The sequence below is a fragment of the Ahaetulla prasina genome, chromosome 15, assembly GCF_028640845.1.
Source record: "Ahaetulla prasina isolate Xishuangbanna chromosome 15, ASM2864084v1, whole genome shotgun sequence".
NCBI classification, from domain to species: domain Eukaryota; kingdom Metazoa; phylum Chordata; class Lepidosauria; order Squamata; family Colubridae; genus Ahaetulla; species Ahaetulla prasina.
The window spans coordinates 14651595-14673991 of NC_080553.1; the positions used below are offsets into that span (position 1 = coordinate 14651595).

General features: G+C 45.7%; 1 protein-coding gene across 1 annotated transcript in view; it reads left to right on the forward strand.

Moving 5' to 3' along the window:
- Positions 1-4794: 4794 nt before the first annotated feature.
- Positions 4795-22397, forward strand: part of CIT (citron rho-interacting serine/threonine kinase) — a 127407-nt gene continuing 109804 nt past the window's right edge. Inside the window, exons 1-7 of the mRNA XM_058158309.1 lie at positions 4795-4909; positions 10619-10758; positions 10987-11128; positions 13119-13294; positions 14412-14510; positions 17829-17971; positions 19881-19974. Of these exons, the coding sequence (XP_058014292.1) occupies positions 10663-10758; positions 10987-11128; positions 13119-13294; positions 14412-14510; positions 17829-17971; positions 19881-19974 (750 nt within the window). The 5' untranslated portion in view covers positions 4795-4909; positions 10619-10662. The remainder of the gene's footprint in view (positions 4910-10618; positions 10759-10986; positions 11129-13118; positions 13295-14411; positions 14511-17828; positions 17972-19880; positions 19975-22397) is intronic.

The window sequence follows — 22397 nt, forward strand, 5'->3', positions numbered from 1 at the left end:
ACAGGCAGCCCTGTATGATAGAGCCCAAAATTGCTACTGCTAAGTGAGACAGTCAAATTAATTTAAAGGGGCGCGGTGGCTCAGCAGCTAAGACGCTCAGGGGCTAGGACGTCGAGCTTGTCGATTGAAAGGTCGGCAGCTTGGCGGTTCAAATCCCTAGTGCTGCCGCATTAACGGGGTGAGCTCCTGTGACTTGTCCCAGCTTCGGCCAATCTAGCAGTTCGAAAGCAGGTAAAAAATGCAAGTAGAAAAATAGGGACCACCTTTGGTGGGAAGGGAACTGTGTTCTGTGCGCCTTTGGCGTTGAGTCCTGCCGGCCACATGACCACAGAGACGTCTTCGGACAGCGCTGGCTCTTCGGCTTTGAAACGGAGATGAGCACCGCCCCCTAGAGTCGGGAACGACTAGCACATCTGTGCGAGGGGAACCTTTACCTTTATGACCTCTCTTGCCACAGCTGTGGTTGTTCAGTTAGTAACAGGTTTCTTAAGTGAATCTGGCTTCCCTCCAGACTTTACTTGGCAGAAGGTCGCCAAAGGGAATCGTGACACCCCCCCATAAATAGGAGTCAATAGTCAAGCAGCTGCATTTTAATCATGTGACCAGGGGGACGTTGCAATGGTCGTGTGAAAAATAGTCCTATGTCACTATCGTAGGTCATTTTACCGACCACGGAAGGACGAAAGGCTCAGTCAGCCTCGATGGGGGCAGGATTGAACTGCTGGCTGTCGGCAGAATTATCCTGCAATACTGCATTCTAATGACTGGGATGGAAGGAAAGAGGAAGGGAGGGAGGGAGGGAGGGAGGGAGGGAGGGAGGGAGGCTGAGTCAACCTTGAGCTAGTCAGGATCGAACTGCTGGCAGTGAGTTAGCCTGCAATACTGCATTCTAACCACTAGGAAGGAAGGGAGGGAGGCTGAGTCAACCTTGAGCTGGTCAGGATCGAACTGCTGGCAGTCAGCAGAATTAGCCTGCAAAACTGCATTCTAATAACAACTGGGAGGGAAGGAAGGAAGCAAGGCTGCATCAACCTTGAGCCAGTCAGGATCGAACTTCTGGCAGGGAGTTAGCCTGCAGTAGTGCATTCTAACCACAAGGAAGGAAGGAAGGAAGGAAGAAGGAAGGAAGGAAGGAAGAAGGGAGGGAGGGAGGGAGGGAGGGAGGGAGGGAGGGAGGGAGGGAGGGAGGAGGGAGGAAGGTTGAGTTAACCTTGAGCCGGTCAGGATCGAACTGCTGGCAGTGAGTTAGACTACAGCACTGCATTCTAACCACAAGGAAGGAAGGAAGGAAGGAAGGAAGGAAGGAAGGAAAGAAAGAAGGAAGAGTCAACCTTGAACCAGTCGGGATCGAACTGGCAGCAGTTGGCAGAATTATTCTGAACACTGTGCCCCCACGGCTGGCCTAACACTGACAGCAATGACAGCCTCACTCCAGCATTCAATTTACAAAAAAAATTTATTGACCATCTTCTTTGATCTCTTTGCATGTCTTCTGAAGATCCAAAGGTGCAACTTCCTCATGGACGGCACGAGTCCCGAGGCGCTTCTCTTTTTAGGCGCCGGAACAGCCGAAAGGAGCCGGTCCGTTTTGAACCGACCTCTGTTCCGCCTCGCAAGGCAGGTTTTTCCCCGGTCCTTTCGTAGGGTTGAGAGCATGCTGGAACCCAACGGCGTACTTCTGAAGGTCTCTGTTGAGCCAACTGGTAACGTCCCCTTTCTCGCAGGAGCTCTGCTTGAAAAAACACACGGCGCCTTCGGTGTTGGACAAACCCTTCTTCTCGTCTCGGATGACCACGATCTCCCTCTCCCCCAGATCGATTCCATCCGGAGCCTCGACGCCGCCCAGCTGCCCGGAAGCGGACAGGGAATCCCGGCCTTGATCCTTGGCGTTCAGGCTGGAGACGTCGACGAAACAAACCAGCTTCCGCTGCTTGTCGGTCGGGACTTTGTCATCGAAAAGGCTGACTTTGCAGAGGCCGGCCGGGCAATGCATCCAGTCGATGTCCGGCGTCATCATGGTCACCGGGACCATGTATTCGGCGTTGGGGCACTCTTTCTGCGGAAGGTTGGCCATGATTCTGAGAGACTGAAAGACAGGTGTGTGTTAGCCTCTTTACCTTCCCATGCTCTTCTGCTTGCCAAGGGACACCAGGCCAGGGCAGGGAGGGGACCGGCTGTTGTGACATCATAAAGCAGGTGAGACACACAGGTGACAGCCCAGCTTGTAGGAGAAGAGCAAGCAGAGGTGGGGAGGGGAGGATTTAAATGCTGTTGTGGTCCGCCAGCTGGCAACGGAGTCAGACAGCAATGAGGCTGAGGAAGAGCGTGGGCCAGTCCTGGAGGCTGGGGAAGGCCCGGATGAGGGCTCTACGTCAGAGGCAGAGGTGGGGCCAGGGCCATCGGGGAGCGATGCGCGGACTCCGGAGCCTCCAGAGGCTGATGGTAGTGAGGCAGAGGAACAGGAGGAGCCTGTTCCTAATGCACGCATGAGAAGAGCTGCCAGAAGGCAAGAGCAGTTCAAGCAAAGAGGACGACTCAGGAGTAGGGCCAAGAGATGATTGGCCCCTTCCATAAGGCTTAAAAGACCAGCAACAGCGTTTGGGCTCTTTGTCGGAAAACAACGTTGATAGCTTTGCTCCTTTTCTTGCTGCATTTATTTCTTGTCGACGTCTTCTGCTTTTTGAACTTTTGCCAAGAAAAGCCTTTGGCAGTTTGCCTAAATAGACCAAGGTTGGTGATAAGACTGACGAGTTGTGTTAGGAAGAATTTGCTTTGATTTAGTTTGGAGGACGCTGAGGATGAGTTTAATTCTCAGCTGTTCTAATAAAGTCTGTTCGTTTTTGAACTGATTGTGTTTACTTTACTTCCACCTACTTGGGCCTGGGTCACAACAAATGCGCTATTAGCTTGGAGTCTCAAAAGTGCTTCCCCACCCCACCCACCCCGAGGCAACTGGACTGTCTTTGTTTTTTCTTTTGAAGATGTTTCGCTTCTCATCCAAGAAAATTCTTCCATTTCTGACTGGATGGAGGAGAACGGAAGCATTGATATTCCTTGCGAGACCGCTTGGTCATAAACGGGAACGGTCAATAAATCACTTTTTTTTTCAATGCATCGAACGGTCGCTAAGCGAACTTTTGTAAGTGGTGTGCATTAATATAAATAAAGGGCATGAATCAAAATATATTAATGCATTAATTTACTTAATAAACATGCTGCAGGAACCCAGCTTTGATAGGATGGAAGGCAATATACAAAGCTTTAAAAAGGGCTAATTCTTATAGAATAGAATAGAGTAGGGTAGGGTAGAGTAGGATAGGATAGGATAGAACAGAACAGAAAATATGGAATGGAATGGAATGGAATGGATAAAATGAATACAATTACAGGGAACATTAGGGCAGGGACGGTAGGCACACTGGTGCTCTTATGCACCATATTATTTTATATATATATATAAAATATGTATGTATATATATATATATATGTGTGTGTGTGTGTGTGTGTGTGTATATATATATATATATGATTGTTGTGTGTTTTCTTATATATTGCGGTCTTATGATCACGAAGTCTCATTCGTCATCTTCAGGCTTCAGCTTCGTGCTTCTGGGAGCAATGTGTGATCGCAGCTGTTTCTTCCTTTTAACTGCTAGTGCACAAAAGAGCACAAAAAAACCCCCATCCAATCAGAGCACAGCCAAGCTCCCACCCAATCAGTTCAAACCCCCACTAGCAGTTAAAAAGGAAGAAACAGCTGCGATCACACATTGCTCCCAGAAGCACGAAGCTGAAGCCTGAAGATGACGAATGAGACTTCGTCGAAACGTCGCCAAGACACTTCCAATTTTACGCGGAGATATATATATATATCTCATATGTATGTATATATATATATGAAAACCTCAGAAAACAAATATATATATATATCTCATATGTATGTATGTATATATGTATGTTAACATTGTAAGCCAGTCAGTCATCTCGTGGTGAGACAGCCCAGCTAATAATAATAAAAAATATGATTTTAACAGTAACAGAGTTGGAAGGGCCCTTGGAGGTCATCTAGTCCAACCCCCTGCTCACGCAGGAGACCCGTACTAGGGATTCGAACCGCCGACCTTTCTGACCGACAAGCTCAGTGTTTTGGCCACTGAGCCACCTAGTCAGGCTTATTATTATTATTATTAATTTATTAGTTCTAAATAATAATGATATTATTATCAGGATCCATTTTCGCAGGAGCCCAGCCCAGCTCTGCACTGCACCGCCTGGCTTGGGGGTTTTGCCTTAAAGGTGTGCATGCCTTCACTCCTGCTTGAACGGGGGGTTGGACTAGATGATCTTCAAGGTCCCCTCCTGTCCTGTCTTCTCCTCCCTGCTGGCAAGCCATTCGTCACGACGGCTCCCTAAGGTTTAGTGAGCTCATGGATCAGCCAAAGGGCGCCACCAGCTCAGGAAAGGGAAAAAAAAAAAAAAAAGGAAAAAAAACAGCAGCCGAACACGCAACACACGTCGTGGGAACGCAGCCCGCAACGCGGGCCTCTCGCGGGACACGTGACTTCCTCGCCCCGCCCCTCCCTTTTGACCGTTGGGACTCGCTCGGCCACGCCCCCAGAGGACGCGTCAGCAGCGCGCGGGCCACGCACGCCACGCGCACCCCTCCCCGCGCGCTCGGTGACGTCATCCCCGGCGGGGATTGGCGGAGAGCGCGGATGACGCGACGATGGCCGGGTGGGCGGAGCTGGGAAGGGAGGGCGGGGCGAAGATTAGGGCGGGGCTTCCCGGCGGGCTCCGTTCAAACGCCGATGGCGGGAGCGGCGAGGCGGGTCGTTGTGACGGGCGGTCGCTGAAGAAGGTCGGGGTCCTCGCTTCCGAGGAGGCGGCGGGCGCTGGGAACTGGGAGCGAGTAAGCCTCCGTGGAGGGAAGCGCGGGGAGGGGGGGCACGTGGTGCTGCCCAGCCCAAGGGGTTCTCTGCACATGCTCAGAGGTGCTGCTGAATTTGAATTAAGTGAACCTGGAATTTTGCTGAATTGAATAAATTAACCTGGAAGGCAATTCGAATGGCAGAACCCGAGTTCTCAGGTGCCACGAGCCAGCAGAATAGGAAAAACCAAGAACAGGGTGGGAAGGGACCCTGGAGGTCATCTAGTCCAACCCCCTTCTGGAGCAGGAGACCCTAGCATTATTGTCAGACGGGTGGCTGTCCAGCCTCTTCTTAACTGAACCGTTGCAATGATTCGCTTAACGGGGGTGAGAAAAGTTTTAAAGCGGGGTGCTTCGCGAATGTCTCACTTAGCAACCAAAATGCTGGGCTCGTTTGTGGTCGTAAGTTGAGGACGGCCTGTATAAATCCGAGAAGAATTTTACACCCGTAATCGGTTCAGTCCATACTGGGGAAGCGGGGCGGGGGGAAGCCTGCTATGATATTGTTAGCTCATAACTCTGCATTACAGATTAATATTGCATTAGGATTTATGGTCTGTGACTTTGCTGTTGTGAGTGTGTACACAGAGCTTATGCACAGGAGACAAATTCCTTGTGTGTTCAATCACACTTGGCCATGAAAACTACCCTACCCTTCCCTCTATTCTCTACTTTCTTCTTCTTTCTGTTCTCCCTTCCCTTCCTTCTCTACTTTCTTCTTGTTTCTGTTCTCCCTTCCCTTCTTTCCCTACTTTATTCTTTTTTCTGTTCTCCCTTCCTTCCCTACTTTCTTCTTGTTTAGTTCTGTTCTCCCTTCCCTTCCGTCTCTACTTTATTCTTGTTTCTGTTCTCCCTTCCCTTCCTTCTCTATTTTTTTCTGTTCTCCCTTCCCTTCCTTCCTTCTCCCTTCCTTCCGTACTTCCTTCTTGTTTCTGTTCTCCCTTCCCTTCCTTCTCTACTTTCTTCTTCTTTCTGTTCTCCCTTCCCTTCTTTCTCTACTTTCTTCTTCTTTTTGTTCTCCTTTCCCTTCCCTCTCTACTTCCTTCTTGCTTCTGTTCTGCTCTCCCCCCCCTTCTATTCCATGTGTTTACTTTTCGCTCACTCATGAGTTTGCTTTGGATTATTTTACTTGTTACTGTTTGTTTTCCCTCTTGTATCTTGCCTCGAATAGGCTGGGTTTGGAATGGGTTATAAATATCGTCAAATAAGGCACCTCTTTGTTTTGTTGCGTCACCTGCTCCCTCCCGCATGGGCAGTCCTTGACTTACAACCATTCCTTTAGTGGCCGTTTGAAGTTGTAACGATATTGAACAAACAGCCTTACGACCATTTTCTACACAAAATCTGTCCCAGGGACCTCACGGTCAAATAATCAGAACTGGGCACTTGGCATGTATTTATGACGGTTGCAATGCCCTGGAGTCATGTGATCACCTTTTGGCCCCCTTCCAAGTCGTTTTTTGACAAGCAAAGCCCACGGGGGAAGCACGTTTCGCTTAACGTCCATATGATTCACTTAACAACTGAGGCAAAATCTGTAAAATGGGGCAAAGCTGACTGAACTTCTTTTGCTTAGGAGCAGAAATGTTGGATTTAATTGTGGTCATAAATCAAGGGCTACCTGTATCTTTTATTTATTTATTTATTTATTTGTTCATACTTTTATACCGCCCTATCTCCCTAGAGACTCAGGGCAGTTTACAGCCACATAAAAACATAAATATATACAGAATAAAACATTAATTTAAAAAACTTATTCAATAGGCCGAATATTTAAAATAGAAATATAAATAATAAAACCCCATTAAAACCAAATTTAAAATTTAAAAATTCTAGTCCAGTCCTGCGCAAATAAATAGATGTGTCTTAAGCTCGCGGCGGAAGGTTCGAAGGTCAGGAAGTTGGCGAAGTCCTGGGGGAAGCTCGTTCAAGAGGGTGGGAGCCCCCACAGAAAAGGCCCTTCCCCTGGGTGTCGCCAGTCGGTACTGCCTGGCCGACGGCACCCTGAGGAGTCCCTCTCTGTGAGAGCGCACGGGTCGGTGAGAAGCAATTGGTGGCAGCAGACGGTCCCGTAAGTATAATTTCCCGTTTTTATAATTTCCTGTTTGCGGAAATAGTAGTTGTGAGACTGGGACGATGCATTCAAGGGTTCATCCGTGGAACTGCTTGCCTGCAGAAGTGGTGGAAACATTGGAAGTCTTTAAGAAGAGACTGGACAACCGTTTGTCTGAAACGGTATCGGGTTTCCTGCCTGAGCAGGGGGTTGGACTAGAAGACCTCCAAGGTCCCTTCCAACTCTGTTATTCTATTCTATTCTATTCTATTCTATTCTATTCTATTCTATTCTATTCTATTCTATTCTATTCTATTCTATTCTAGGGGGTGACATGATAGCAATCTTCCAATACTTGAGGGGCTGCCACAAAGAAGAGGGGGGGGGTGTCAACCTATTCTCCACAACACCTGAAGGCAGGACAAGAAGTAACAGGTGGAAGATTAAAGGAGAGATGCAACTTAGAACTAAGGGGAAATTGATGGGTAGAGCAATTAATCTGTGGGACAACTTGCTTCCAGAAGTTGTGAATGCTCCAACACTGGAGGTTTTTAAGAAGAGATTGGACAGCCATTTGTCTGAAAAAGTATAGGCCAGGGTTTCCTTCCTGAGCAGGGGGTTGGACTAGAAGACCTCCAAGGTCCCTTCCAACTGTTCTCTTCTCCACTCCACTCCACTGTCTTCTCTTCTCTTCTCTTCTCTTCTCTTCTCTTCTCTTCTCTTCTCTTCTCTTCTCTTCTCTTCTCTTCTCTTCCATTCCATTCCATTCTATTGTATTCTATTCCATTCCATTCTACTTATTATTCTATTCTATTCTACTCTACTCTACTCTACTCTACTCTACTCTACTCTACTCTACTCTACCATTCCATTCCATTCCATTCTACTTATTATTCTATTCTTCTCTGCTCTGCTCTACTCTACTCTACTCTACTCTACTCTACTCTACTCTAATATTCCATTCCATTCCATTCTACTTATTATTCTATTCTATTCTATTCTATTCTATTCTATTCTATTCTATTCTATTCTATTCTATTCTATTCTATTCTATTCTCCTCTCCTCTCCTCTCCTCTCCTCTCCTCTCCTCTCCTCTCCTCTCCTCTCCTCTCCTCTCCTCTCCTCTCCTCTCCTCTCCTCTCCTCTCCTCTATTATTCCATTCCATTCTACTTATTATTCTATTCTGTTCTGTTCTGCTCTGCTCTGCTCTACTATTCCATTCCATTCCATTCCATTCTACTTATTATTCTATTCTATTCTATTCTATTCTATTCTATTCTATTCTATTCTATTCTATTCTATTCTATTCTATTCTTCCATTCAATTCTACTTATTATTTTCTTCCCTTCCCTTCCCTTCCCTTCCCTTCCCTTCTGTTCCATTCCATTCCATTCCAATTTTATTTTTTGGGATGGGGCAGGTGAACCATAACTTCCCCGTCTTCCTTGGGCAAGGATGAGGAGCATCTTCACCCCAGCAGGGAGAAAACTGGGGAGGTTAATTATTATTGCAATGACTGTCCCAGCGTTGCTAACAGCTGCCTCAAAATCATCATTTCTCCCTCCCCACCTCTCTCTCTCTGACATCTTGCTAATGGTGATCCATCAGACCAGAGCGGGGAGGAAAAAGAATGGGGCCAGGAAACCCATTTGTGGCTTAAAGTCAGGGTTTGATAACTTTTATGTCCCTCCTGATCGTCAAACTGTGGAAGCAAGAATCACATTCGTCCCTGAACGACCGAGTGTTGTCTTTCTTCAGCCGAGCTCTTTGAGCTGGGAGGAAAATTATTTTAGCGATCCTTTTCTTTCCTCCGGGGGTGGGTGGGTTGTCTTTAAACGGTTGCGTGTCACCGTTGGATTGCTTGGTTGCCTTGTGGGCCTGAGAGGAGCGATTATAAACTGATATATCCAGTAATAAGGTTCCTTGGGGTGGTTGCCTATTAATCAAACAGTATCGCTTATGAAATCTTTCTTTTCAGTGTATGCTGGCTGAGTTGCTTTTTAGTTGTTGTTTTTTTAATCTGCCTTCATTATTTTTTATAAGTAACTCAAGGTGAACCCATACAATAATTCTTTCCTTCACTGTTTTTCTTCACAACCACCAGCCTGAGGATAGGATAGGATAGGATAGGATAGGATAGAATGGAATGGAATGGAATGGAATGGAATGGAATGGAATGGAATAGAATATAGAAATAAGAATAGGAATAGAGTAGAGTGGAATGGAATGGAATGGAATGGAATGGAATGGAATGGAATGGAATAGAATAGAATAGAATAGAATAGAATAGAATAGAATAGAATAGAATAGAATAACAGAGTTGGAAGGGACCAACCCCCTGCTTAGGCAGGAAACCTTACACCACTTCAGACAAATGATTATCCAACATCTTCTTAAAAACGTCCAGTGTTGGAGCATTCACAACTTCTTGTGGCAAGCCGTTCCACTGATTAATTGTTCTGACTGTCAGGAAGTTTCTCCTTAGTTCTAAGTTGCTTCTCTCCTGGATGAGTTTCTACCCGTTGCTTCTTGTTCTGCCCTCAGGTGCTTTGGAGAATAGCTTGACTCCCTCTTCTTTGGGGCAGCCCCTGAGATATTGGAAGACTGCTATCATGTCTCCCCTAATCCTTCTTTTCATTAAACTAGACATCCCCAGTTCCAGCAACTGTTCATTGTCTGTTTTAGCTTCCAGCTGCGCTAATCCTCTTTGTTGCTCTTCTCAGCACTCTTTCTAGAGTCTCCACATCTTTTTTACATCGTGGCGACCGAAACTGAATGCAGAATGACTGGCCTAAAGCCACTTAGCTGCTTCCATGCCTAAGTTGGAACTCACCTAAGTCTCTACCTTGATGCAATGCTCTCTACATGCAATGCTCTCTACATGGGGCTCCCCTTGAAGAGCACCCGGAGGCTCCAACCGGTCCAGAATGCGGCTGCGCGGGTGATAGAGGGAGCTACTCATGGCTCCCATATAACACCGCTCCTGCGCAAACTGCACTGGCTGCCTGTTGTCTTCCGGGTGCAATTCAAGGTGTTGGGTACCACCTTTAAAGCGCTCTGTGGCTCAGGACCGGGTTATTTACGGGACCGCCTGCTGCCGCCGTTTGCCTCCCATCGACCTGTGCGGTCCCATAGGGAGGGCCTCCTCAGGGTGCCGTCAGCCAAACAATGTCGGCTGGCGACCCCCAGGGGGAGAGCCTTCTCTGTGGGGGCACCTGCCCTCTGGAATGAGCTTCCCCCAGGACTTCGACAGCTCCCTGACCTCCGGACCTTCCGCCGCGAGCTGAAGACGTACTTATTCTTCCGTGCAGGACTGGCATAAAACTATTAGTAATTTTAACTGGGTTTTTATGGTTTTAATGTGTATTTTAATTAATGGGCCAAATTGAATAGGTTTTTTAAATGGGTTTTTAACTGTATATTGTATGTTTTATTGTGTTTTACCTGGCTGGAAACCGCCCTGAGTCCTTTGGGAGAAGGGCGGTATAAAAATTAAATTATTCTTATTCTTGACTATTAGATCAAACTGCTTTTAAAAATGATTAAAACCAGAATGTAAGAACTAAAAGAGCCAAAAACCTTATATCTCCTTTTTGTTGTGTTGTTAATCCTTCTAATAGAGATTTTGTACTACAGGTTCTATCTTACCGGAGCTGGGGTTTTTTTTTGGCCGATAAACGATGCTAAAATTTAAATATGCAACACCCCCTCCAGCAGAACTGGGCACAATGGACTCTATTGCCAGCCGGGCTTCTCGCCTTAACTTGCTTCTTCAGGTAACTTCGCTTGTGAATTTGTTTCCTATTCGATCTGCCCCATTTGAGCCCAACGCACCGCTTCATGTGGCGGGCTGTTCCGTTGGCTGACGAGTTAATACAGTCGGGAACATCTTTACGACCCGGTGTACTGCATAAAAACGTTCCTAAAATAGGACCATTTTATGAATTGCGTATAAATACGACTCTTCCGTTCCTGTTTCACTAAGAGCTGCTGTTTGTTTTCAGGGGAAGTTGCCATCCCTGGCAAAACAGCAGATGTCTCCATTCTCCAGAGAAGGAATTCTGGACTCCCTTATGGTGCTATATGAGGAAAGCAGAAATCCTCTGCGGATGGAAACCAAACACGCGGGCAATTTTTTAAAGAAGCGTATGTCTTCTTCACTTCCTCTTAGAGCTTCTGTCAAAAAATAATTTACTAAGGCTGTGTTACTATTCTTCTCATCCTTACTAGTATCTATCTCTTCCCAGTTATTAGTATAACCCCGTCGCTTGTATCTTTCAATTTAGATTGTTTTTATTTGCTTCCTAGTACGATTTGATAGCTTATTGGTAACCTTGACTATCACTGTCTGGTATCTTTTTCTTTTTGATGAATGTATTTTATTCTCCTTATGTACATTGAGAGTGTATGCACCAAAGACAAATTCCTTGTGCGTCCAATCACACTTGGCCAATAAAAAATCCTATTCTATTCTATTCTATTCTATTCTATTCTATCCTATCCTATCCTATCCTATCCTATCCTATCCTATCCTATCCTTATGCTGTTCTGTTCTATTCTATTCTATTCTAATCTGTTCTATCCTATCCTATCCTATCCTATCCTATCCTAATGCTGTTCTATCCTATCCTATCCTATCCTATCCTATCCTATCCTATCCTATCCTTATGCTGTTCTATCCTATCCTATCCTATCCTATCCTTATGCTGTTCTATCCTATCCTAATGCTGTTCTGTTCTGTTCTATTCTATTCTATTCTATTCTATTCTATTCTATTCTATTCTATTCTATTCTATTCTATTCTATTCTAATCTGTCCTGTCCTATCCTATCCTATCCTATCCTATCCTATCCTATCCTATCCTATCCTATCCTATCCTATCCTTATGCTGTTCTATCCTATCCTATCCTATCCTATTCTATCCTATCCTTATGCTGTTCTATTCTATTCTATTCTATTCTATTCTATTCTATTCTATTCTATTCTATTCTATTCTATTCTATTCTATTCTTTCTATTTCTCCTTTCCCTCCTTTCCTTCTTTGTTCCTCTCCATGGAATTCCTTCCTCCCTCCCTCACTCCCTCCTTTCTTCCTTCCTTCCTCTCCATAGGATTCCTTCCTTCCTTCCTTCCTTCCTTCCTTCCTTCCTTCCTTCCTTCCTTCCTTCCTTCCTTCCTTCATTTTTGCTGGCAGAGGCACCGCGGGCCAGTTCTTCATTGTTTCCAGAGTGGCACCACAGGCAGATCTAAGCACCCCGTGGGTCATATCAGGGCCCCAGATCTTCAGTTTGATACCCCTGAAGTAGAGGATATAAAAGCAATACTATGGGTGAAACATGTTGTGGTCCGCCAGCAGCCTGCGGACCTGGCAGTGGAGTTGGACAATGAGGAGGATAGGGAGGACAACGGGCCAGTCCTGGAGTCAGAGGAAGGCCCGGACGAAGGCTCTGCGTCAAAGGCAGAGATGGGCCCAGGGCCATCTGGGAGCGATGTGCGGACTCCAGAGCCTCCAGAGGCGGACAGCAGAGAGGCAGAGGAACAGGAGGAGTCTGTTCCTAGTGCACACATGCGAAGAGCTGCCAGAAGGCAAGAGCAGCTAAAGCAAAAAGGACGACTTGGGAGTAAGGCTAGAAGATGATTGGCCCCTCCCATAATGCTTAAAAGAGCAGCAAGGAGCCGTTGGGTTCTTTGTAGAAAAGCAACCTTGATTCCATTGCTTCTTGTCAGCGTCTCTTGACTTTTGTGGGGGTTTTGCCAAGAAAAGCCTTTGGCAGGTTGCCAAAGACGACAAAGGTTGGTGATAAAGCCGAAGGACTGTTTTATGAAGAATTTTGTTTTGGACAAAGCTAAGAATGAATTAATTCTCGGCTGTTTTAATAAAATATGTTTGTTCAGGCCTGAATTGTGTTTGGTAATCACTACTTGGGCCTCGGTCACAACAAAACAGGATTGATTTGGTAAAATTCAACCCAGGCAAACGAATGCAGTCTTTTTCAGCCTCTGCCGGCTGGGGAATTCTGGGAATTGAAGTCCACACATCTTAGAGCTGTTGAAGTCGAGAAACGCTTATGTGATGGCTTGCTCCTTCTCTTCCCCCACCCGCCTCCACTTCCCCTGCCTTCCTGTTCTTCTGCAGATTCAGATTCAATAACGGAATTCCGGGAACTTCAACCCAGCCTGAAAGATTTTGAAATCCGGACTCTGATCGGATGTGGCCGTTTTGCCGAAGTCCAGGTGGTGAAAGAGAAAGCAACGGGTGACATTTACGCCATGAAGGTGATGAGCAAGGAGGCGCTGCTGGCGCAAGAGCAGGTATGTCCCTGCTCGGCGGAAAATTTTTTCTAACCGCAGAGGTTTAATAGCAGTTGCAGGAAATTTGCAAATCCAGTCCTTGGCGTCTCCCTAGGGTCCCTGTCAAAAATACAGACAGGCTTGCTATAAAATGTTCTGCTCTGTCCTTCTAGGACATAACGGACGATTGAGGAGGGGATCAGCTGCGACACTCTGGCAAAAGTTGCATTGTGTCAATGCAGCCCCAAAGGCTTGCCCCAAAAGGGGCAAAACCAGGGGGTGAAATGCTCCCAGTTCGCCCGATCCGGTAGCGATGGTGGCGGGTGGTTTGGAGAACCGATAGCAAAAATCCCTCCTCCTCCGCCAATGCCCAGCTGAGCCACGCGGTCGTCAGAGCCTTTTTTTTTTTTTTTTTACTTTTGAAAGCATTTTTTAAAAGGCAAAAAAGCTGAAGCCTGCTAGGCAAAAAAATGGAGGGGTGTAGGCAAAAAATGAGGGGGGGGTTGAGAGAGAGAGAGAGAGAGAGAGAGAGAAAGAAAGGAGAGGAGAGGAGAGGAGAGGAGAGGAGGGAGGGAGAGAGGGAGGCACAGAGAAGGAAGGAAGGAGGAAAGGAAAGGAGGGAGGGAGAGAGGGAGGAAGGAAGGAAGGAAAGAAGGAAGGAAGGAAGGAAGGAAAGAAGGAAGGAAAAGGAGTTAATGAAGGAGGGAGGGAGGGAGGAAGGAAAGGAAAAGAAAGGAGGGAGGGAAGAAGGAAGGAAGGAAGGAGTGAAGGAGGGAGGGAGGGAGAGAATTGTAGGAAAGGAAAGGAAAGGAAAGGAGGAAGATGAAAGGAAAGGAAAGGAAAGGAAAGGAGGAAGATGAAAGGGAAGGAAAGGAAAGGAAAGGAGGAAGAGGGAAGGGAAGGGAAGGGAAAGGAAAAAAGGAAAGGAAAGGAAAGGAAAGGAAGGACAAGCTCCACATCTTAGCCACTGAGCCACTTCATCTCCAAATGGAATATTAGCCCTAAACAATCTCTATAGCTTGTGATCTGCATGATTGTTTCGGATACAACTCCAACATTCAAAATTAGATCCACGTTTCCCGGCCCCTTCATGAATTTAATGATTTTGTTCTTTTTTTAAAAAACAACAACGGTTTAGGTATTCTTTGAGGAAGAGAGAAATATACTGTCCCAGAATGCCAGTCCTTGGATCCCGCGTCTCCACTACGCATTCCAGGATAAAAAGAATCTTTACTTGGTAAGGTTTGTAGGGTTGGCAAACCCGTCGTGGCTTTGTAGCGTTTAGGCATGTAGTTGGCTGTTAGACTGAGCTCAGTAGTGGGCTGCTACCGGTTTAACCATCAGTTCGGTGAGCGCGCGGGCCAAACGCTTCAAAATTTGAAACTTAGCTGCTTACCTTCTAAGGCCGCCTGGGTAAGTAGAACAGCGGAAGCGCGGGAATCAGGTGAGCCGGAAAGAAGGAAATATAACTCTGGAAAAGCTCAAGCAATTTCAACCAAACCTGGTACACAGATGACTTACTCTCTGGGAAAAAATTCTGTGGGGGTAAGACACCCATAACACCTCTCAGGGTGTGTGTGTGTGTTTTTATTTGAATTTATATCCCGCCCTTCTCCGAAGACTCGGGGCGGCTTACACTGTGTCAAGCAATAGTCTTCATCCATTTGTATATTATATACAAAGTCAACTTAATTGCCCCCAACAATCTGGGTCCTCATTTTACCTACCTTAGAAAGGATGGAAGGCTGAGTCAACCTTGGGCCTGGTGGGACTTGAACTTGCAGTAATTGCAAGCAGCTGTGTTAATAACAGACAGACCTAGTCCGTTGAGCCACCAGAGGCATAACTGGAACAGCTCAAGCAATTTCAACCAAACTTGGTACACACAGATGACTTACTCTCTGGAAACAAATACTTGGGGGTAAGATACCCTTGGGGTGTGTGTTTGTGTATGTCTGTGTGTCTGTCTGTCTGTGTGTTTGTGTGTTCCAGCATAACTCTGGAACGGCTCGAGCAATTTCAACCGAATCTGGTACACAGATGACTTACTCTCTGGGAAAAAATTCTGTGGGGTTAGGACACCCCTAACACCCGTCGATCTGTGTGTCTGTGTTCCAGCATAACTCTGGAACACCTCAAGGAATTTCAACCAAACTTGGTACACATATGACTTACCCTCTGGAAACAAATACTGTGGGGCTAAGACACCCCTGGTGTGCGCGCGCTTGTGTGTCTATGTGTGTGTGTTCCAGCATAACTCTTGAAACGCCTCGAGTAATTTTAACAAACTTGCTGCACAGATGACTTCCTTTCTGGTAAAAAAAAAAATACTGTGGTGGTAACACACCCCTCAGACTGGGTGCGGGTGGGCGGGGCCAGCTGATGGTCGGAACTACCAGTTCGCTAGAACCGGTCCGAACCGGCAGTAGCCCACCGCTGACTGAGCTGAGTTGCGCTATGCTGGCTTCAGAGCAGTTTTTAGAGGGCAATTAGGATAGATACTCAACCGAAGGTGACAGCTTATGGAGCATGAAGAGCAGATAATCTGCATATTTCAAATGTGTCCCTCTTTAAATCTTTTTTACGTGCTAGCTTTTTTGAAGAGGGGCTACTTGAAATCTTTCAGGCCCGCGTTGGTAAGGCGTACAGCGTTTCCCCTGCGCCCAGCGAATGGCCTCGTGTAGATTAATGACGGCCTCACGATGGCGTTGCATTAAGCAGCACTTTCAAAGTACAAGCTCGGCGTACAATCTCAATCAATTGATGTTGCTAAGCGAGTTTTGCCTCATTTGATGACTCCCGGTTGTTAAGTGAATCACTGCGGTTGTTCAGTTAGTCAACAACTGACTTAGCAACCGCAGTGAAGTTGAGGTGGATCCGTCGCCTCTCTTGCCTGGGATTATCAGAAGATTGCAAAAAGGGGTCTCCCGTGACGCTGGGGACGCTGCCACCGTCATAAATGCAGGGCAGTTGACAAGTGGCCGAATTTTGATCCCGTGGCCATGGGGGTGCCCCCAATGGTTGTACGTGTGAAAAACGGTCGTAAGTCCCTGTTTTCAGGGCTGTTGTTAACTTCGGTCACTAAAAGAACTGTTGTAAGTCAATGTTTACCTGTAATCATCATCGTCGTCGTCATCTTTTAACGATCCCCATAATCCCTTGAGGCGATGGAGTCGGAGCAAACTGAACGGAGCTGAGTGTTTCCTGGCCGGATGCCCTTCCTGTTGCCAGTGCAGAGTTTTGTTCGGCAGATATATTCCTCATTGTGCCCGGAGAGAGTAATATCTGCCTCTACCTAGGATCGAACTCACCGCCTCCCGATTGTGAGGCGAGAGCTCCACCTCTAGGCCACCGCACCCCTCAAAGGACTACCTGTCACAAGTGGAGAAAACTTTTGAAGTGCGTCAGAAGGAAAAATAGAGGCGTATGTGTGTCAGCGTCGCCTCTCTCCCTACTTTAGGAAGTGTGGTATAGTGGTTATTTATTTATTTATTTATTTATTTGATCATATTTATATACCGCCCTATCTCCCGAAGGACTCAGGGCGGTTTACAGGCACTTAAAAAACACATAAATACAATATAAAAACAATTAAGAAACTTATTCTAAAAGCCCGATAATTAAAAATATAGAAATAAAACCCAATTTAAAACCCATAAATTAAAATCTAACTCAGTCCTGCGCAATTAAATAAGTATGTTTTAAGCTCGCGGCGGAAGGTCCGAAGGTCCGGAAGCTGACGAAGGTTAAGGCTGGAAACCAGGAGACTGTGAGTTCTAGTCCTGCTTTAAGCACAAAGCCAGCTGGGTGACTTTGGGCCAGTCCCTCTCTCTCTCCGCGTGGGAGGTAGCAGGCGAGGGCAAACCTTTTCCAAAAATGTTGCCAAGGAAACTGCAGGGACTTGTCCAGGCAGTCGCTAAGAGCCAAGACTGCCTCAAAAGCATAAAAATTATATATTTGTGTGTATATTCTTCCTTTTGTTACAGAGGTTGCACCCTTAAACAGACAGGGGAGGGGAAAAGAGTAAATAGAAATTCTCATTATGCAATGCAATTCCCTTTGCAAGTACCACAATAGATGAAATTACCAGTTCTAGGGAAAAAAAAACATTTCTTGGAAAGGATCATTTCGGGCAGAATCAAACTTTTGATTTTGTATTTTACTGGCGGTGTGGAATTTTTTCATCTATGGAGGCGCTAGGCGAGAGGGTTCAAGGCCTTTCCAATGTAAAAAAAAACAAAAACCCCACACAATTTTCATCCGTATTAAAAACTAGAACTATGATTGTGACGAACCCACGTATTCCTGACATGTGATGGATATCGAATCGATTGCACACTGAGCCACAAAGTCGTTCGTTTGGCTTTCACTTGTGTTGAGTCAAATTGTGTGTGTGTGTGTGTACACACACGTATCTATGTGATATGAACATGTAATAAAAATGCAGACCGTACTTTTTAATTTTCAAGAGGCTGCATCGTCTTTAATACCACTAACTTCACAAATTTTACTTCCCTCTTTATGTGTGCCTGATTACTTCCAAAATGACGTGAAGATTATGGATTATGAGCCGGGAGGAGATCTACTCTCACTCTTAAACAGATACGAAGATCAACTGGATGAAAGCGCCGTAGAGTTTTATCTCGCAGAATTAGTTTTGGCCATTCATAGCATCCATCAAATGGGTTATGTGCATCGGTGAGTTTTTCAGGTTCGCATCTGTATACCTAACCAAACGTCAGAGAGGCAGTTTGGACTAATGGTTAAGGCACCAGGCTAGAAAGCGGGAGACTGAATTCTAGTCCTGCCTTACATATAAAAACCAGTTGGTGACTGGGCCAATCGCCAGGAGTCCGGGAGTTCTAGTTCCACTTCCGCGAGCTGAAGACCTATTTGTTTATTCGCGCAGGACTGGCATAGGATTTTTAATAGTTTTAATATTTGATATAAATTTTATAAATTTTATGGGGTTTTATGATTTAAATGTTTTAATTCAGCCATATGTTTAATAAGTTTTTTAATTCATTGTTTTATTTGTATATTATTGTCGTTTTATCTTGGCTGTAAACGGCCCTGAGTCCTTCGGGAGAAGGGCGGTATAAAAAGCCAATAAATAAATAAATAAATAAATAAAAATAAACCTTATGCATGAAAGCCAGTTTGTGACTTTGGGCCAATCACCAGGAGACTGTGAATTCTAGTCCCGCCTTACGCATGAAAGCCAGCTGGTGACTTCGGACCAGTTTTTCTCTCTCAGCCCAACCCACCTCACAGGGTTGTTGTTATGGGTAAAATAGGAGGAAGCAGGAAGATTAGATCTGTTCACTGCCTTGAGTTATTTGTAAAAATAAGGCGGGATATAAAATAAATGAAAAACTAACACATTCCTTCATTTTTGGAGGCCAAGAATGGTAGAAAAAAGTTTGAGTAAGAAGTATGAACAACGTAAAAGCTATTGAAGATGATATGGTCCCCTCTGAGCCATATTTACAATTTTTAGCTGTTAGGTGGGGTTGAACCGTCCTGGGGAGGGTAGTTTTTGGCCTCCGGACGTCCCATTTTGGGGCCTTTTTTTGGCCTTTCCCAGCCTTTTTTCAGGACTTTTTTCAGCCTGTTTTTGAGACTTTTTGCGGCCTGTTTTCAAAGCCTTTTTCAGCCTGTTTTCAAAGCCTTTTTCAGCCTGTTTTTGAAGCTTTTTTGGTGCATTTTCGAGGCTTTTTTCAGCCCGTTTTTGAGGCTTTTTCGTCCTGTGTTCGAGGCTTTTTTGGCCTATTTTCTAGGCTTTTTTGGCCTGTTGAGACTTTTTCTGGCCTGTTTTGGAGGTTTTTTCTGGCCTGTTTTGGAGGCTTTGTTGGCCAATTTTTGAGGCTTTTTCTGGCCTATTTTAGAGGCTTTTTGGCCCATTTTTGAGGCTTTTTCCGGGCCTGTTTTAGATGCTCTTTTGGCACATTTTCGTGGCTTTTTTCAGCCAGTTTTTGAGGCTTTTTCGGCCTGTGCGAGGCTTTTTTGTGCGGGCCTGTTTTAGAGGCTCTTTTGGCGCATTTTCGAGGCTTTTTTCAGCCCGTTTTTGAGGCTTTTTTCAGCCTGTTTTCAAGGCTTTGTTTTGCCCATTTTGAGGCTTTTTTTTGACCCATTTTTCCTGGGGAAAAAAAAAAGGGCCGAAAAAAGCCTCAAAAATGGGCTGAAAAAAGCCTCAAAAATGGGCCGAAAAAAGGCCTGAAAAACGCTGAAAACAGGGCATGTGGAGGCCAAAAAACAGCCGGCGGGTGGGCAGGGCTTTTGCGATATTCGGTCTATAAGACGCACAGATATTTTCACCCTCTATTGGGAGACAAAAAAGTGTGTTTTACAGTCTGAAAAATACGGTTCTTCTGACTTAGTTTACACATAGAACTAACTTTTTAATAGGGTTACGGTTGTATGAACCCAGCTGGTTTCTAATAAAATGTAGTCGGAAATTGTTGTGAAGATTGGGAAGCGTCTTTTAAAAAAAAAAAAAAAAATACTTATCCTTGTAATGGTTTCAGCAGCGTGATGGGGCAAGCCATTTTAATTTCAGAAAGAGAGTTTTATTGATTCCTATTTTCCCCCTCTTTATTTCTTCCAGAGACGTTAAGCCAGCGAATATCCTCATCGACAGAACAGGGCACATCAAGCTGGTGGATTTTGGGTCGGCTGCCAAAATGACGGCGGATAAAACGGTAATAAATATATATATATATATATATTTTGAAACAGGGAAATTAAAGATTGACATTTAATCTCGGATAGTGCCCTCCATCACCATTGTATCACAGAGTTACACAGACGAGGGGTGACGATCTTGAGGGGTGGGGGGAAGCGACGGGGCCAAATTAAATTGGCCCGAAGACCAAATTCTTGAAACAAGCATCTTGCCTGATACTTTGATTAAACCAGGGATCTCCAACCTTGGCAACTTGTGGACTCCAACTCCCAGATTTCCTCAGTCAGCTTTGCTTTGTTGAAGTCCACAAGTCTTAAAGTTGCCAAGGTTTAAACCATGGCTACAGTGACTCTTTAACGCGATGCTGAATCGCAGCCCCTGGATACTCAACCAGCATTGCCAGGGATTGTAGATTATAGTTTGTCAGGCCTAAAATCAAGAATCACACTTGGTGAATCTTCCAAACGGAGTTCATTGTTTCACACCTATAGACAGAATCTTGCCAGACTGAAGACACTACTCTCTGCATCTACAGTATACTCTGGGAACTCTTAAGGAGGAGCCGTCTTCACCTACTTTCTCTCACACCTGACATCTGGGCTAAGTTGCCTCTTCCTTCTCTGGAATGGAATGGAATTCTTCAGCCCCCAGGTGCAGACTTCAACTCCCAGGATTCCTCAGTTACCATGTGTCAGGCCCCAAACCAAGTGATTTTTCCAAACTGAGTTCTTTATTGTTTCATACCTATAGACAGACTCTTGCCAGACTGAGTACTGTTTGTCCTTACAGTATAGTCTGTGAACTCTTGGGGAGGGACTGTCCTCACTCCCTTTCTCATACATAATATCCAGGCTGAGTTGCCTCTTCCTCCTCTGGAATCTTCCCTCTTGAGGATCCACCTCTTTAATACATTCCATCACATAATGTGTGGATTTCAACTCCCAGAATCCCTCAGCCACCACGTGTGGACTTCAACTCCCAGGATCCCTCAACCACCACGTGTGGACTTCAACTCCCAGGATCCCTCAATCACCACATGTCAAGCTCGAAATCCAAGAGTGACATGTGGTGATTCTTTCAAGCTGAGGTTTTTTGTTGTTGTTGTTGTATCACATCAACAGACAAAACTTGCCAGATTGAGTACTCTACCACCTGCATCTACAATATATTCTGGGAACTCTTGAAGAGGAACTGTCTTCACCCTCTTTCTCTCACACCTGATATTTGAGTTGCCTCTTACTATTCTAGAATGCCTATCGTCCACCTCCCTATTGCACTCCATCACATTTTTTAGTCAGGTAGCATCCGACATATTATCGTCTTTTAATGATCCCCATAATCCCTTGCAGGGTCGAGTCTGGGCAACTGAATGGAGCTGAGTGTTTACTGGCCGGATGCCCTTCCTGACGCCAGGGTGGAGGTTTTTTTTCAGCAGATACACTCTCATTGTGCCCATAGAGCAGTGGTTCTCAACCTTTATCGTGCTGCGACCCCTTTAATACAATTCCCCACGATGTGGCGACCCCTAAGGATCTCAGCGCGCCTCAGCAGCCGCAGAAGGGGACAAAAAGCGGCAAACTGTTTTTTTGAATTTATCGCGCCTGAAGCCGTATTGGCTAGCGATCTGAACTGCTTGCGATTGCCTTGAGGACGGAGGCATTAAAGCGGAGACTCCTCCCCTATTAAGTTTATCGCGCCTGAAGCCAGATTAGGCTAGCGATTGGGAGTGATTGCAGCTGGCTTGAGAGGGAGACATCAGAACAAAGATTTCTCTCTTTTTTAATTCATCGCGCCTGAAGCCGAATTCGGCTAGCGATTTGAAGAGCCTGCAGCTGGCTTGTGGAGTCAACCATTGGAGCGCGATTCTTCGACTCGCAAGTATACTTCCCATATTTCCGATGGTCTTAGGCGACCCCTGGCAAACCGTCATTCGACCCCCAACGGGGTCCCGACCCACAGGTTGAGAACCGCTGCCATAGAGAGATATATCTCCCTCTGCCTAGCATCCCACATATATAGGTTGGGAATTTCTTGGTTCGGGGCAATACAGTAACAGAGTTGGAAGGGACCTTGGAGGTCATCTAGTCCAACCCCCCCTGCTCACCTATACTAGGGATTCGAACTGCCGACCTTTCGGATCAACAAGCTTAGTGTCTTAGCCACTGAGCCACCTAGCCGGGCAAAGGAGCCCCCTTTACTCTTTCTTTCCTTTTCTCTTATTAGTTTTTGTTGTTGTTGTTGTTCTTTTCAATTATCCTGCGTTTTCCTGAAGGGAACATCTGTCTCAAAGTGTGGGTGACATCGATCATGGGTAGCTGTGCCCTCGCCTTTGAGTTTAACCACGCGCGTTTTGATTTTGGAGGAAAAACATCAAATGAGTAATTTGAAGAAGCTGAGGTTACGGTCGGGCAAATAATGGTGGGTTTGATTATCAGTTAG